General features: G+C 48.9%; 1 protein-coding gene across 1 annotated transcript in view; it reads left to right on the forward strand.

The window, feature by feature from the left end:
- GAP43 (growth associated protein 43) overlaps positions 1 to 12,558 on the forward strand; it is a 148,222-nt gene extending 135,664 nt beyond the window's left edge. Inside the window, exon 3 of the mRNA XM_010567679.1 lies at positions 11,780 to 12,558. Within this exon, the coding sequence (XP_010565981.1) occupies positions 11,780 to 11,868 (89 nt within the window). The 3' untranslated portion in view covers positions 11,869 to 12,558. The remainder of the gene's footprint in view (positions 1 to 11,779) is intronic.
- The last annotated feature ends 3,223 nt before the right edge of the window (positions 12,559 to 15,781 follow it).

Raw genomic sequence — 15,781 nt, forward strand, 5'->3', positions numbered from 1 at the left:
TTGTGGGGTTGAGGTGGGCGAGTTTTTTCTAAAAAATCCCCCCCCCCCCCCCCGAAGGACCCTTTAATTTGTCAAAACCAAACATAGTGTACCAGTACCAGGAATGATGGGATTTGTACATTAAAGTAGTAAGAGAAGTCTTTGCCTGCTTTTAATGTAGCTAGCATGTGAGGGTCAGGTATTCCCTGAATGGGATGAAAGACAAGACGGGCCCATGCCTTACCCTAGGAAGCTGAAATCCAGTGAGCTTTGCAAGCAAGCCATTGGGTTGCTGCATGAAATTTCCCCTGATCCCTCCTGCTGGAGCTGTTCTACTTTGTATAAATTATTTATTATTTGCTGGAGCCAGGATGTGGAGTTTGTTCTCCCCCATTCCAGATGAGTGCCCTCACCACTGGTCTACAGAGTCAATGTTTTCCTCTGGCCCAATGAATATTTAATGATTTATGAAAGTGGAACAGCTCCAGCAGGAGAGGAAGAGTAGGAGAGATGTGTTCATTCACGCGGATATCTCACAACATCGCTCTGCGACCAGCAGGCAAGACCTGAGCCAAGGACCTTTACAGCAAATAAAATCAGGCAGAGGACCAGGGGAGACAACATGAGCGCAGAATGGTGGGATGCCAATTCCTATGCCTCAGTGCAATTTGAGAGCAGTTCTGGCCCGGTGTGTTCATGCCTCAGATAAAGCCCTCTTCTGTGACAGCCATTGTCAAAATGATGGTGCCCAAGCCAAAAGTATGGGCTGTTCCACCTTGGCCAAAAATTTAGAAATTCTGCAGGTAGGAGCTGTGGTGACTCACAGCCTCCGTGGACCCGTGCAGAGCTAGGCTTCATAGCAAATTTTGGCTACTCATGCGATGGCGGAGAAGCAGCTATTGCTTGGCCCCAAAGCCGAGCCAGGGCCGGCTTGGGCTGGCAGCATCAGCAAGGGGACAACCACAGCTGTGCTGAAATGTCCTTTGGTGAGGGAGAGAAGCCTTGTCATCGTAGGCTAGCTCAGCAAAGGCCTCTCTTAGCAAAGGTCTGTCTTAGCACCCCATAAGGGTCATTTTTTTTCCACTGTAGTGGACAGTACTGAAGAGCTTTGACTTTGCCATTGCCAACCCAGACATACCTGCTGCTCCAGGGTGTTAGGTGATGCAACCTGGCCTCGTGCCACCACGGCACGGCTGGCGGTGCATGGGGCTGCCTCGCTGTGCCCCTACAAGGTCTCCCCAGCATTTGCAGGTGCCTCACTGGGTGCCCTCATGTCAAGGCCGAATTCATTACCCGCCTGATTGAACTGTTCTTGTGAAAAGCCAATTAAACTGAGATGGCTACTGTGGGACAGCTGCACCAGTTCGCTTGGCGCAGTGCTCAGAAAGTTCAGAGGCTGGAAAGTCCCTCCCAAAACAGCAGAAGGTTGAGTTCAAAAAAAAAAAAAAAAAAAAATCCCAGATTTTAATTAAAATCAGAATTACTGGTGCTAGCTGCTGCCACCTTTGCAGGGAAGACTGCTGCTGTCAACGAGAGTGCTCGTGAAAGGTTTTCCAGGCAGCTCTCTCCTTCCTCCCTGCTGTGCAGCCCAGCTCACTGAAAATGGCCAGCACCAGGCGCAGGGCTGCCCTACACCCTCCTTTCCCTTAGGGCTGAGCACGTACTGGGCAAGCATCACCGCACCTCTGGTCACAGAGGTTTCTTGGAGTGGAAGAGGCGACTATGCAGTCCGACCTCCCACCTTAAGTCAAGCTGTGGTTTTTCACCTCCCAACCCTTCAGCTTTCTCACAGGCACCCAAGGGATGAGGCGACAGATCGAGGAGGATCTGGCCTTTGCAGTGTAAGCTAGGGAAAGCGTCCAGCTGCCCACCCAGTTTTGCAGGATGGGTGCCGTGAGTCCTGATCTTTCCATCCCTGGAGGGCTACGATTAAGTGGTCCCAGACAGGGGATTTTGGGCAAAAAGGAGGGTTGCTCTGCACCAGCAATGCCACTCTGCATTGTCTCAAAGTGGGCATTTCCCCATAAGTGCTTATAGTTCAAAATGCCTCTTTCTATGTCTGGGCTGTCATAATGCATGTGACGACCTCCTCAAGTTGAAACGAAAAGCAAAGGCCCCCAGGAGCTTCAGTGGGTACAGCATTAAGCCTGAACCGCCTCCTGGAGAGCAGCGGCTGTGTTTCAGTGTCCATTCTGCACAAAACACATTGGGATCCTACATGTGTGCACACCAGCTATGCGTATGGGAAATATTAGTAATAATACGGTGGTGTTGATGTTGCACCTGCTGGGGATGGTTGTGAACAATATGGCTGTGGAACACGTGACAACAGGCACTTAATTCATTTTAGCATCCAATTTGCAGAGCCTTGGTGTATGATGATGGACAGAAACGAAATAATGATCTCTAAATGAAATTTCTCCTTCATTTAAACACAAAACGGGAAGATGGGAAAAGGAAGAAAAAGAGACATTTTATATCCTCTCCTTGATTGTAATTCCCTGCCTTCAGCTAGATCAATATCATTTCTGCTGGAGATGGAGGCTGCCTCTGGTTTCCATGGCAATCTGGTTGTTGGAGGCTTGCAGGCTCCATGAATCCCCAATTTATCAGCCTTCTAGGCTTTAATAATGGAGACCAGCAGTCAGGCAGCTTATGAATGGCACACGTCTTTTGGGCTGGGGGAAGGGAGGCGGGAGCATGGTTTGTAGTAAGGGCTGCAGCAATTTGTTTTCCTGCCACTGACAGCTGAGGGGAGGAGTGGTGCATTAATTCTGGATGCACTGAAGGAATTTCTAGACCTTTTTCCTGCAATTAGGGAAGATTTCCTCCTCTGGCCTCTTTTCCCTGGCCATCTTTGCCGGGGCAGGGGAGGAGAGGAGCCTCACAGCTGGTCCTGTGTGATGAGGTGGGAGTGGTAGATGGAGAACTCAAAGGCTCTAGCACTCTGCACGTTTCCTTCCTCTCCTTAACCCTCTTTATTTCAGGATCAGCAGTGCGTGAATGCCAGCAGTCTGCCACAGTTTTCGGTTCATTTTTATCCCCCTACTGATCCTACCACAATTGCCAGGCTGATCAGCAGAGCTGTAAGATGGGCAAACCTCTGAGGATCTGATGTGTCTATCAAACTTCTGTCACTTGCTGTGCATCTGCCAGGCCTCTCCAAACCCAGACCTCCATCCCCAAAGTGCTGTAAGCTTCAGTCCCTGAATTAATTACTTTGCTAGAAATGTCTTGGCTGCACAGGAATCGCTATCAGTCACTTCAATAAGGCTGCATTTTGCTCATTTGGCCATGATCTACTCAGGGTGTTTCCATTTCTTCTTATCTTTCCTCTGATTTCTCCCCTATGGTCTCACACGGCAGCCACCCTAGAGAGGCTAAAGAATGAATGGATAGGTCTTACCAAGACTTTGTTCTTCTGGCCCCTCACATGCCCTCTGTTTCTAAACCATCCTCCAGAACTTAACCCAGCAAGGGGGAAAAGATGGGTTACACAAAATACTACTGTTGCACGAGATGGGGACATCCTGTGTTCCAGCATGTATGCCAAGAGCAGCTGCCAACTGTTAGATTCCACAGCTGGAAGCAAGTAAAAAACCTCTATATTCAAGCTGTTCAAATCACAAGGTATTTAAGGAATTAAAAAGAGTAGCCTTTCTGGTCTGCAGGACCCATGTGAAATAACAGGGGCAGAGGAGGAGAAAAGTAAAGAACAACTTGTGGGTTATTTCTTCTTAGGTTTTTCTCAGGTGAGGTAATGAAAGCCTTTCTTCTACCTGCCTTCCTGTGATGGTTTGGGGTGAGGTGTGTTGCTGAGATGGCCGCATATCCAGTTTTGGCCTGAAATTAGGACTTTGTGGAACTTCAGAAATCATGGGACTAAGGCATCACACCTATGAAAGTGCTGCTGTGTGCAGAGTGACTGGTTGAGATGGTGGAATGAAGAGCCAAGGTGATTCAGCCTTTGGGGTACACCACAGGCTTTTGTGTGACCACAGCCCAGTTCGTCATACTTTGCTCACTCTAAAATACAGATAAAAGCCTTTGCTTTCTTCACTGGGATGGCACAAGGATTACATACCTCCATGACTGTGAGTTAGGCCATTGTTGGGGTGATGAAGACCAGATAAATACTTGCATTGCTGGCCGCCTGTAGCAATTTGGGAAGGTCACAATGGAGACAGCTCTTGAAGTTCACAATGGTCTGGGATCATCATAAATGTATGATCTGGATATTATAGCCTGTTTTATCTCATATATCCAGTGTAATCTGCATATTGTATCTAAAAAACCCAATACACTACCTTGCTGGAAAGTCAAGCAGTAGATAATGAAGAACTGTCATCTGAATGTCTGCAGAGGCATCTTTGACTTTTCTCTCACACTTTTTGGGGAGATGGAGAGGCTGGTAGGTTGGAACCTCTCCTGAAGGGAGCCTTTCTGCTCCAGCAGGGCAGCTGAGCAACTGATTGGGAATCAGATCAGCTCTGACCCCAGCTGATGGCTGTAAAGACCCTGCGCAAGTCACTTCCCATTTTTCCACTTCAGGCTCCCTGGCCGTAAAGACCGCGGAGCCTTGGCAGGAGTCTGTCGAGGTCAGCACCTTTGATGCTGTTTGGCAGGAGGCCACTCAATACCAGTGAAAAACATCTGCCTCCAAGGCACCCTCATCCAAAAGGGCTCTTCTACCTCCCCTTCAGCTGCTGTACTATGCAGCCTCCCACTTGCCCACCACTTTCTGGTGCAGCAAAGCATCCCCACGGAAGCACCGTGATGGATGCGAGCACCCTGTCCTCCCTGGAGCTGCATTTGCTTGTAGCAGCGACAGTGGCCAAGAGAGAGGCGTTATTAAAGGAGATCTCACTGTCTGAAAACCTAACCACTGTGGTAGGCTTCTTCCAACCCTAGGTGGATTGCAGTTGCCTGGTTATAGCTACTGTACACAGGAGATTTGGGCAAAAAGTGCCGGTAAGAGGCAGGAATAACTGACCAGCCAGCAGTAGGCAGGTCATTTGTCTGAGCCTTCAGGCCTGGCTGCATCCATCAGTGTGGGAAGGAAACGGCAGCGGAAGAAAGAAGGAGAGCCGCTTCTTTCCCATTCTCCAGGAAGCAAAAATATTTGCAACTGTAGCTGTAACAGGGTTAACACCTCAGGTTCACAAGGAACATCCTCCCTTTTCTCTCTCCACCCTCTTCCTCCACCACTCCCATTTCTCTGGAGACCTCACTGCTCCCTCCCATCAGCCAAAGTTGGGGAGTTTCCATGGCAACCCGGCAGCTGGTGTCTAGACACTGTGAAAGATGCTTCGCAATGGAGCTGCGAGCCCGACTCCCCTCAGCACCCCCTCCCCACCGCCGCGCACCCCGAGCATCTCTGCCACCGCTCCCTCCCTTGCCATCCGCTGCACACACGGATGCCGATGCAGGGTGGGATTTCCGTGGTGGTGCTGGGAGAAGAAAGGCACGGGGCAGGAGGAGAGGGAGAGGAAATCCCTAAGCTACTGGCTCTTCAGCCTGACAAAGCGCAAAGGCAGCTGGGGCGACAGAACTGGGGCTGGCTGTCCTCTGAGGATTTAGCAGGATCAGAAAAAGAGGCAGCCGTCCAAGCTTGGACCAAAGTTGTCAGCCATGGGACTGGCAGAAGTTGTTTTTTTTGATCTCTGCTAGAGCAACTGAGATTGGCATACGTGGCGCTGAAACAAAGATGAGGCGGTCCAGGAACAAGAGGCCCAAACTACCATGTATTGTGGCCGTATTCGCCTTTTTGTTTTAACCTTAACAGGCTGCTTTGCCTGCTTCTTTCCTGTAGTTACTGGGCAACTTCCCTGGCCCTCCTGCCTGCTGCTTGCAGTGGGGACGTCCTCCCCACCACCTTGTTGCAGGGTTTGCCAAGGGTATGCAGATCTCCCAGGTGCCAGATGCCCACCAGAACCCCCAGGGCTCCCAGTAACGAGGTGGTACCCTGGGTTTGTCTTTAGCGAGTGAGGGATTCACCAGGGGCTTGGGAGAAATCATGCAAGTCAGTCCCCTGGACCAGATGCAGCCACTCACCTGAAATACCCAATTCCTTCATTTCTCAGTGTTTTACCGGGCAGCATAAGTCTGCCAGTTTTCAGAAGCAGCGAGTGGGGAGGGCGTAGGATTTTAGCGCTGCATATGACGCATTGTAGGGCTGACTGACTGCAATGGGCTAACTTGGATCGGGAAGAGAACTGTATAAGCAACAGCTCTGAACCTGAAGTGCGTCTCGTTTCAGCAGTCTCAGACCTACCATCGTCTGCCTGGAATCGGCTTCTGGCTGGCTAGAAGGACAGATGGATCGGGACAGATGAATCAAGCTGTGAAGCCTGGATCCAAATCTGATCCAAATGTCATTAAAATCAGGAGAGGCTCAGGTCAGGGATTTTAAATGAGGCCTTCCAGTGCTCCTTAGCCTCCAAAAAATGTCTCTAAACAGAGTCATCTCTGGGGCAGTCGAGGTCTGCTTATAATAGGGCAGGAAAACCCAGATTAATATTTTGGAGCAAAGAGGAGACCAGATGAGGCACAGGTTTTCAGTTCCATCTCTGACCAAGCTGTAGTTGGCAGAGGACAGAGGGAGAAAGGAGTGAACATGACAAATGCTACAGAAAGAGCAGCGGCTGAGTAGATCTGGGCAATACTTTAGCGTGAAGGCATGGGAGATTTCTAGCTGCACAATCAATATCAGCAATAATAATGCAAACAGTGGGAAAGCAGCAAAAGCAAAATCCCTGCATCTGTAGTAGAATCCCAGAGTGTTTGTGCAATTTCTCTTCTCTTGGCATCGGCTGTGATAATTTAAAGATCTGCAGTGGAACAGGGACAAAAAGGAAAACAAAACCCAAGCCACCAGCCACAAAAGAAATGATCAGCAGAGAGGTTGCTGCTACTATGGTCATAAGCTGATGTCTGCTCTGATTTAATTAATCTTGGCAAGTCAGATGGGAGCTGGGCAGGTCCCAAGAGACAGTGTTTTACCCGGAAATCCACTCAACCTAATTTCACTAATGTAGGGCAGTGGAGAGACTTGGAGGGGAGCCTGCACGCTTAGCCATTAGAGCACAGTGTAGGCAAAGGCAGCTGGAAGTACCACCATCCAGCAAAACTGCTGCTTGCGTGCCTGCTTCAGCTTTACAGCAACCAGAGCTGCATATGTTCGAGGCGTTTGCTCCGCAGCAGGGCTCACAGACATGACTCTCACCCTTTCCAGGAACTAAACGGAGTGCTGAGGGGCAGGAGCTCTGTAAGACCCTATTTCAGCAAGGGTCTGTAGTTCACTTCCATACCATTCCTCTGCCATGGGCAAGGCAGTTCCCCAGCGGGTACCAGTTGGAGCTGTAGGTATGAAGCACGTCTCTGGTGCAGGTCCTTCAGCTGGGAAGCAAATGCACTTCAGCCTCACCCACCACGAAGCTCTATTGCTTAAGCAATTCTGCAGTCACAGCTTAAGGTTTGTCTGAGGCTGCCCAAAAGGTTTCTCAACTTGGCTGCCCCGTGCAGGGTGCTAGATTGAAGTGAGGTTGGTGGCAGCTCAGCTCACAGATGCCTGCCTCTTTGGCAAAATTATCCCATGCTATAGGATGATTTGGACTGCAGCATAGATTTCAAAGGATTGAAACAAAAGGCAAAGCTGCAAAACAAACTAAAATCTCAAAGCTGGGTCTGGGGGGGACCACAGGATGGGAATAACCAGGAAAAGTGCAAGTGATGACTGATGTGCATTAAAACAACTGTGAGGGTGATGATTGCAAGCACAAACTAGGTGGTTTTTGTTGTTGGTCTTGTTTTGCAGTGGGCTTTTTAGCTTTTTGACCTAGCCATTCCTGCTTTATCTTTGAGGACAGATTTTTATTTTTTTTTTGGCCCCTCCTCAGGCTTCTTTTGCTTCGTATTACAGCTCAGCCTCCTCTCCTGGTCTGTTTCCTCCACACATGCACATGTTGTGTTCTCATTTTGTGAGTTTGGGCCCTTCTTTTTTGCTCTGTAGCTGGAATGCTCTATACAAATGTGTATGTCTCCATTTGGCTTGCTAAAGATGTAGGTGTTCCCAGGCTGAGACTTCTCTTGTCCTAAAGCAGGCATCTGAATAGGTTAGGTTAATAGACTCCTAGAATGTCATGTTTATTTCCACTAATAAGAAAGGGAGCAGAGGGCGAGAAGATCAGCTGTAGATGTCTTTGTGTAGATGTCTGGAGTTAGGCGAGATGTCCATCCACTCCCACTTCAACTTTCCCATTTCATGATCTTGGTGCTGCCCCAGTCCAGGTCCATCTGGAATAAATCACTGCCACCTGCTTGTTCTCTCCCTTGCAAGAGGACACAGGGGACTCTGATCGTGAAGGAGGAGATCTCACAGTGCTGGCATGTTCAGAAGGGAGGCAGCTTTAGACAGATGGAAATTTGGCCACCCAGGATGAAACGCTTTTGTTCCTTGAGCAGGGGACTGAACATTTTGCTTAAATGCCCTGAATTCTCACCTGCTTTTTTGTCACCTTTTACACCTATTCCAACAAAGTGCAAAGTGAGTGTAAAATGCCAAGGCTCTGCAGTTCTGTCTGTATAACTGTATCTGTCCACTACAAACCAACAGGTGTGACAGCCCAGAGTTCAAGGAAGTGGGTAAAAAGCAATGTAAGAAATATCCTCTCTGATGTGTGGAATCCCCAGGATAGCCATTTACTGATCTCCCCAGGGATACCTTGCCCTCCTTTGCTGGGACATTGAAAACTAGGCTGGAGAGAACCCCAGAGAACATACTGCAGAAATAGCCTGCATCAAACAAACCAGTGAAGGGTGAGTCAGATAAACCGTCTCATCTCTCCTCGTGAATCAGAAACTGCTATTAGCTGGCCCTGATGTCAGTAGGGTTGTGCTGCATTGCTCCCATTGCACTGAGAAGCCTCTTCTTTTCACTGCTGTTGTTTAGCAGTGCCACAGCTTGAACTTTATTTTTTGTGCTGAGTTTTTTATCCTTTGTGATATTACTTCTTGCTGAAGTTCATTGTCAAGAGCCTACCACTGTTGGAGCTGGACCCCACTTTTAGCTGCTGATTTAATGTGGGCATCTGTGCAACTTAGCAGTTTGTATGTCTTGGCCAAGGCACTCGGTATCACAGCAGGTATGCAGGACCTCCCAGTGTCTATCACTGCGCCTGCTGCATTATGGGCCCTTCTGTCGTGCTGTCCTGAGGAGGCTGTGGGGACTGCTGGCTACAATCTATGCATATTTTCAGTAGGAAGACACAGAAAGTTTTAAACATAATGAAATACAGTGTCCGGGCTTGTCTGAATCCGCATTACCTATCCTTTGTTGCTCTTCCATCCATCTTGCATTTATGCGTGCAAAAAAACAAATTCTGCCTTACTAGGATCCATCAGAGCCTTATAGCAAAGCATGCTTTGCTGCTGGCTAACGATAGTCTTTTGGCTCCCATTTAGGGGTAGATGTTTGTGCATTAGGATTCTACTCTCGGCTCCATAATTCCATGTGTCTCCTGCTATGAATGCCTTGGAGAAGAGCAGGATTAAAAGGACTCCCCTCCCTCCCCAGTGGACTGTGATCAAGTCATTCAGAAAAATTAACAAAGCTAGGGCAAGTTGGCCTGCTTCGCCTTCCAATGATACTTGCATCCTATTTTAATCAGTAGCCCATTTTGTCTTTGGTTCATGGTTGTAGCTGTACCATATATAGAAGGAGTCCTTGAGTAGCATTCTGTTTAGCTGTTCAGTGTCAAGGGAAAGAAAGTCCACAGATGTTTTTGCTGACAGTGAGTTTGCAGGTGCAGGGGCTCAGGCCATGGGGATGTTTCCACAGACTTTGTCCTTTTGGAAAATCAGCAGTCAGGACTTACTAAGACAAAAAGTATTTGAAGGTCCAGAAGCAGAGCCTTTAATGAAGATGATTCACGTTAGGAAGTTACACACATCTTAAAGGTGATCTTTATGGAAGTGGTGCCTAGGAACATATTTAAAAGCTAGGCTAAAGAGCCGAGGGGGAGAGGGAAGCAGGAATGCAGCACCTACTGCCAGTGTTGGAAGCAAATACAAGTCTGCCATCTGATGGCATTGAATGGACCAGGCCAAAATGCATAAACCGTGTCAGTAAGGAAAGTTTCACATCCCAATTAGCATTCTCACTAATGCTAAACATGAGTGTGAGGATGCTAATCCTTGCAAACTAAACATTGGCATGTGAACATCCATGTTGTTAAGCTGACAGCATGGGCCATGGTGTGATTTTTGAATAGGCCAACTAGCTTTGCCCCTGACAGCTCCCAAACACAGCCACCCTGTTCTGGAGAGTAAGAGTGTTTAGCCGTATGGACGTGAGCTGTGTGGTGCCAGCTGGCCTCGGGGCCAGAGAGCAGTCCCTGGCCCATTTTATTTGCTGGTATAATGTAATGTGATAGCCCATCAGAGAAGCCAGGAACTGTCCAGGGACCCCACAGTCCTCTCTGAATGACCACCGGAGATACAGTGATGCTACGGAGGTATGTCGAGTGCCAGCATTGAGGTATGTGACATACCAATCTTGTGGTCTGTCCCACAGCACCCAGCCCTTCTTTTCCCTGTTTTTTATCCCAAGTCTGGGCTGATGCCACTTGCTTGGCCTCTCCATGGTCTGTGTGTATGTATGTGTGGGAGTCAGTGAGGAACGGGCAGATTTGGTGATGGAGCAGACCAGCCACTACAGTGCACTAAGACCCTTGTGCATTATTCTACCTTACAGCCCTGGGCGAACCATCACCTTCTCCTGTAAAAAGCAATCCACACGGTGCATAGACCTTAGCGGGGTTTCTGAAGGAGGCCCGGGAACATGGTAGCGTACCCTGATGTAAAGATGATGAGAGATGGTCAGCAGGAACTCAGAGACAGTTAAATCTGTCCTGCTGCAATGAAGGAGCATGGTGTCTGGGGCTGGATGACCCCAGCAATAAGATGGCTCCAGCCTGAGAGGTGCTCCTTTTGTTTGCCTTGTCTCTCTCGGCTGCCTCTGCCTTCCCCTCGGTTCTGATCCCCTGTCTAGTTCATCGTTGTGGGATTGCTCCTAGCATTCATTTTAACTTCTCACGTGAACAGTGTGCCAGAACAAAGTGTCTGATGGACATTCAGACCTAGCCTCCCGTTACACTCATTGCTTCCCCCCGGGGCAGCTCTGCCTTCGAAAGGAGAGCCCAGAAAACCAGAGAGACGTGACAACCTCCCGGATAAAGGCTCCCGTTCTTGAAGGCTGGAGACATTTCTCTAGATCTCAGTTTAGCGTAAGAGAAGTCTGAGTTCCAGGTTATAAAATGTTTCCCTCTGGGTCTTGCAAGCTTCAAGTGCGTGTAGGGTTTTCTCTTTGTGAGCTCTTTAAGCCTTGGCTGGGAGGATGCATAGCGGAATTAGGGGGCAACATGCAACAGTGGTTGGCACAGTCAGGGCGTTCGGTAAAAGGGTGCGTGATCTAGCTGATAAGCCAAGAGCTTGATCAGCGCACCTGATGAAATGAATGGTGGTTGCCCGTGACAGCAGCAGCAAGCCAGGCAGCTCCTTCCAGTTGCACGTGCTTTCTGGTGGGGCTGGAGGCGTTTTGTGAGAGCTACACGCTTGCCTGCTGGGCTGAACCCTGACACGTTCTTTCCATGCTGCAGAAATGCCAGGGACTTTGAGAGCTGGGTCACTTTGGGGAGAGAGAAGCCCAAAGCCACGCAGTCCATCATGCGATGGCTGTGTGCACATGCAGGATGCTGTTGCTCATGGCTGACTAACTCTGGACCATCTCTTTCCCCACTAGATGCTGTAGAAGAAACCAAACCTACTGAAAGTGCCCAGCAGGAAGAGGTGAAAGAAGAAGAGAGCAAGGCGGACCAAGAAAATGCCTGAACATTAAGAAATGACTCCCCATTGCCCCTCCCTCCCTCCCCCTATCCTCTATCCTTCCTTCCTACCCCAATCTCGATCTCCCCCCTTCCTGCTCACATCTGTGAGCCTGTCCGTCCCTCTCCCATTCCCAATTAAACCCTTTTTCTCTCTGTGTGGCAAACATTTAAAGAAAAAAAAAAAAAAGCAGGAAAAATCCCAGTCAAACAGTGTGGCTTAAACATTTCTTTGTTTCTTGGTGTTGTTATGGCGAGTTTTTTGGTAATGATGATCCAATCATTTTGGGAAAATTCTTGCACTGTATCAGAGTTCTTTGACCTGGCGCGTGCGTGTGTCTGTCTGCCCACCGCGAGCGCGCTCTCTCTCTCTCCCCCCCCTCTCTCTCTCCTCCAAGTGTGTGTGTGTGCAATGTTACGTTCATCCGAGGAGTCCAGACTTACCGAGTGAGTTAAAACAAAAGAGGAAAAAAGAAATTCCTTTTCTTCCTTTTTCAATGTGATGGAATGAACGAAAGAAAAAAAAAAAAAAAGACCAAACCAAACAAACAAATGAATGAAAAATAATACTAAACCCCAGTTTGTTTTCAGAACTAAAACATCAACAAAAAAATGTGCCAATTAGCGTAACGCTTGGCTCCAGGCTCCTTTTTCAAACTGAACAATAATTATAATAAATGAGAATAATGATCATTAATACCACCGTGTCGCATTTCTATGCTGCCGTACATCCTGCTGGCCTGCGGTCTTTGGTGGGCCGCTTCTTTCGTGGCCCCGCTGTGCTCCTCGGCCACTGGTCAGTGACCGACCGCTCTCCCTGGCACTGCTGAGGGGATTTTTAAGGGAAGCAGGCTTGGATTTTTCAGTGAGGTGTTAGCACCGAATAACATAAGTAATGAATGCAGCCAAATCAGTTTTAGGAAAGGGCAAAATAAGCAGCCCTCTAGGATACCTCTAGGCCCTGATTTGGAGAAGTATGGTGACCTTGGAGGGATGAGCCAGCAGAAGGACCAGCTTTGGTCCATGCTGAAGGTCCGACCCCTGTTGAGGGGTTTACCAAGGGCCATGATGGGACAGGGTCCCGGGGCCTGAGCTCCCCCCGGCAGCGAGGTGATGCTCACCCCATCGGGCTAGAGTTGGAGAAGTCGTTGAGTAGCTTAGCGTGGCCCTCCAAAAACGTTCTGATTGGCAAAGTAAATTGGGCCAGTGCATTGAATAAATAGGCACGTGAGCAGGACAAGGTCTGGTGGTGTAAGAGCCAGTCGACGACACTGAGAAATACCTCACTCCTGCTCCCTGGCAAAACCTGGGATGGTTCACCCAGCTCTAACGAGGGCCAAGGCTTTTAGCTGTTATTCATGGCCTTCCCCTGCAGCCAGCTAAAAGCGTGGCGCAAGGCTGGGCGCCGTGGGCAGAGCACCGATCTCCACCACCGCTTTCCACGGGGTGCGGGATGTTCCCGCGCGCGTCCCAACCGCGCGCCCGCTAGACCCAGCCTGTCCCGGCGGAGGAGCCTGAACAGCCCTCGGGGTCTGCTGCTCTGTTTATGAGCTGCAAGAGCGAACTGCTAAAATACATTCAGTAATAACCGGGCTTCCATAAAAGCCCAGTTATTGCTCTTTCACTGCCCTGATTATTATCATGTGCTTTCCCACCAGCTTGTGCGTGGTTTCCTGGCCACGTTGGCCATGACAGCCAGCGAACCCTGCAGGATTGCCATATGATGCTGCAGGGCCACAATTAAATTGACCTCACAGCAGTAACACCAAAAAGACGGGTCTGCTGACAGCCCCAACGTCCCTTGGTGGCTGATGCTTGGAGTGGCAGCCCCGTGGCCTTCAGAGGGCTGGCTGGCCCTCCCTGCCCTAATCCTTTGTTCTCCTCCATCTCTTTGTTGGAAATAGGGAGAAAAGATGAACAGTGTCTCCTCAGAGATGATTGGTTTGAACGTAGACCGCTCACTGGAAGTGCCATCAAAAACGCATCAGGATTAATTTCCATGTGCTTCCTGGCGTTGTGTAGAAATAAGAGAGAGAGAGAGGGAGGATTTTAAAAAAGAGAGGGAAAGAGAGAGTGGGAGAGAGATTGGACAGAGATTTATAAAAACAGGGATTAGAGAGAGGAGGGGGGGAAAGATTTTCGAGTGGATAGATGGATGATAGGGAGAGAGAGGGGAGTATAGCTAGAGTAAGAAAGATTAGAGTGAAAAAGGTGAGAGAGAGACGGGAAGAAATTAGATAATATGGAGCAATAGATGATTGATAGAGATAGTGAAACGTAGCTAGCTAAAGTAGATTAGACAGACTAAATAGGTAGAAAGATGGGCTGACTGACAGATAGGTATTGTGTCATACTTCATAAACGATATATATGCTAATATTCCCATGTCATGATGGGTGGTAAACCCTGAGACACCTTCCAGCCTGACCTCAATTCAGCAAATGTAGCGCGGACATCAGGCATTGCTTGGACCGTATGTCAGGTCTCACCACCCTGCCCGTTTCTGCCGTGGAAGCGGCAGGGGGGGTGGATGGTGTTTGGGGAGGGAGAGCGCTCTGACGGACACGGGGGGGCCGAGGCGTAGGCAGGAGAGGCGTAGAGTATATGTTTGCTGTTCGTAGCACACGAGGTGCCCAGCCCAGCTCGGACGTTGCAGACGCCCCGTGTCTCTAGCACCGAGTCGAGAGAACTGAGGTTCAGCTCTCAGGATTTGTGGGAGAGGTGTTTGGGAGGAGGCAGGAAGGAGAGAGCACGGTTTTTGTTTAGCCTCATCTCCTGTCATGACCATTTACAAGAGTTTTCTGAAGGACCGTCTTGCCTGTTTCTGCAAAGACCGCGTGGTCTCCCTGCTCTTCTGACTTCAGACCCCAAACTTTTCATCTTGCCTCCACTTTACTATTACTATTTTTAACTTTATACGGAAAACTGCCTCTCATGTCTTCCTGGACATAGGCCTTCCTCCCTCCTCAAAACCCAAACACTTTTCTCTCCCCAGGGATGTTTTATCTTTGTATTTCGCATGTTGCCTCCCCCTTGGCTGATGGTTGGGGCATCGCGCGTGTTTTGTCACCATTCGTAAGAACATACTTTGCCATGTTGCTTAGAGAACAAAGGGTTGGGTTTTGTGTTTTGGTTTTTTCCCCCGCAAAGAGAACGGGATATGTGGTTACCAACTGCAAACCTAAATAATTTAAATACTAATTCCTCTCCCTTGGTTCCAGTTTAAAATGACTAGCTGTAACCAAGCACCCCCCTATCTTTCCTATTGTACCGTGTCCTGATCCTGCCGGAGAGTCAGGGCAAAGAGAGCGTGAGAGAGAGCACACAGACAAATCCTGCCTTGAGCAGGCAGTGGTTTAATGTGTAATACACAAGATTTGTATAGGAAGCTGGGCTGTCTTCAGGGTACAGGAAGAGAGCAGAGAAAAGCATTTGGATTTCCTTGAGTTGCCTCTTCAGCTAGATTTTAAAAGGCTAAAAGGAAACAGTATAAAGGATGCGGCATGGGATGGAAACTGGAAGGAGAACAGGGGTATTTGAGGAATGATTTTTCTAGCAGGATATCAAGTGAGCTAAGCAGCACAAGAGGCAGGAGGTCCCAGAAGTAAAGAGTGGAGCAAAGAGTATCCAGCGGAGTAGTTGGAGCTTTTCTGCTACTCCTGATGCAACAACCAACACGAATTCCCCAGGGAGAATATATCTAATCCTCTCTCCCTGAAGAGGATATAGCTTTGCCTGGAGGTGTCTGTGGTTGTTACTTTATGGATGGAGAGGAAAGGGCATGTCAGAATGACTCACACTGGGAATATGGTGCCTGACCTTACGTACAGAGCTGTGGAAATTCAGAGTCCAAGAGGGGCCTTTTCCATGCCTCTGTAGTAAGATATGCTAGTGATCCACATCAATACTGAATGCTCCTA

This window comes from Haliaeetus leucocephalus, unplaced genomic scaffold (genome assembly GCF_000737465.1).
Source record: "Haliaeetus leucocephalus isolate CR32 unplaced genomic scaffold, Haliaeetus_leucocephalus-4.0 Scaffold228, whole genome shotgun sequence".
In the NCBI taxonomy this organism is placed as follows: domain Eukaryota; kingdom Metazoa; phylum Chordata; class Aves; order Accipitriformes; family Accipitridae; genus Haliaeetus; species Haliaeetus leucocephalus.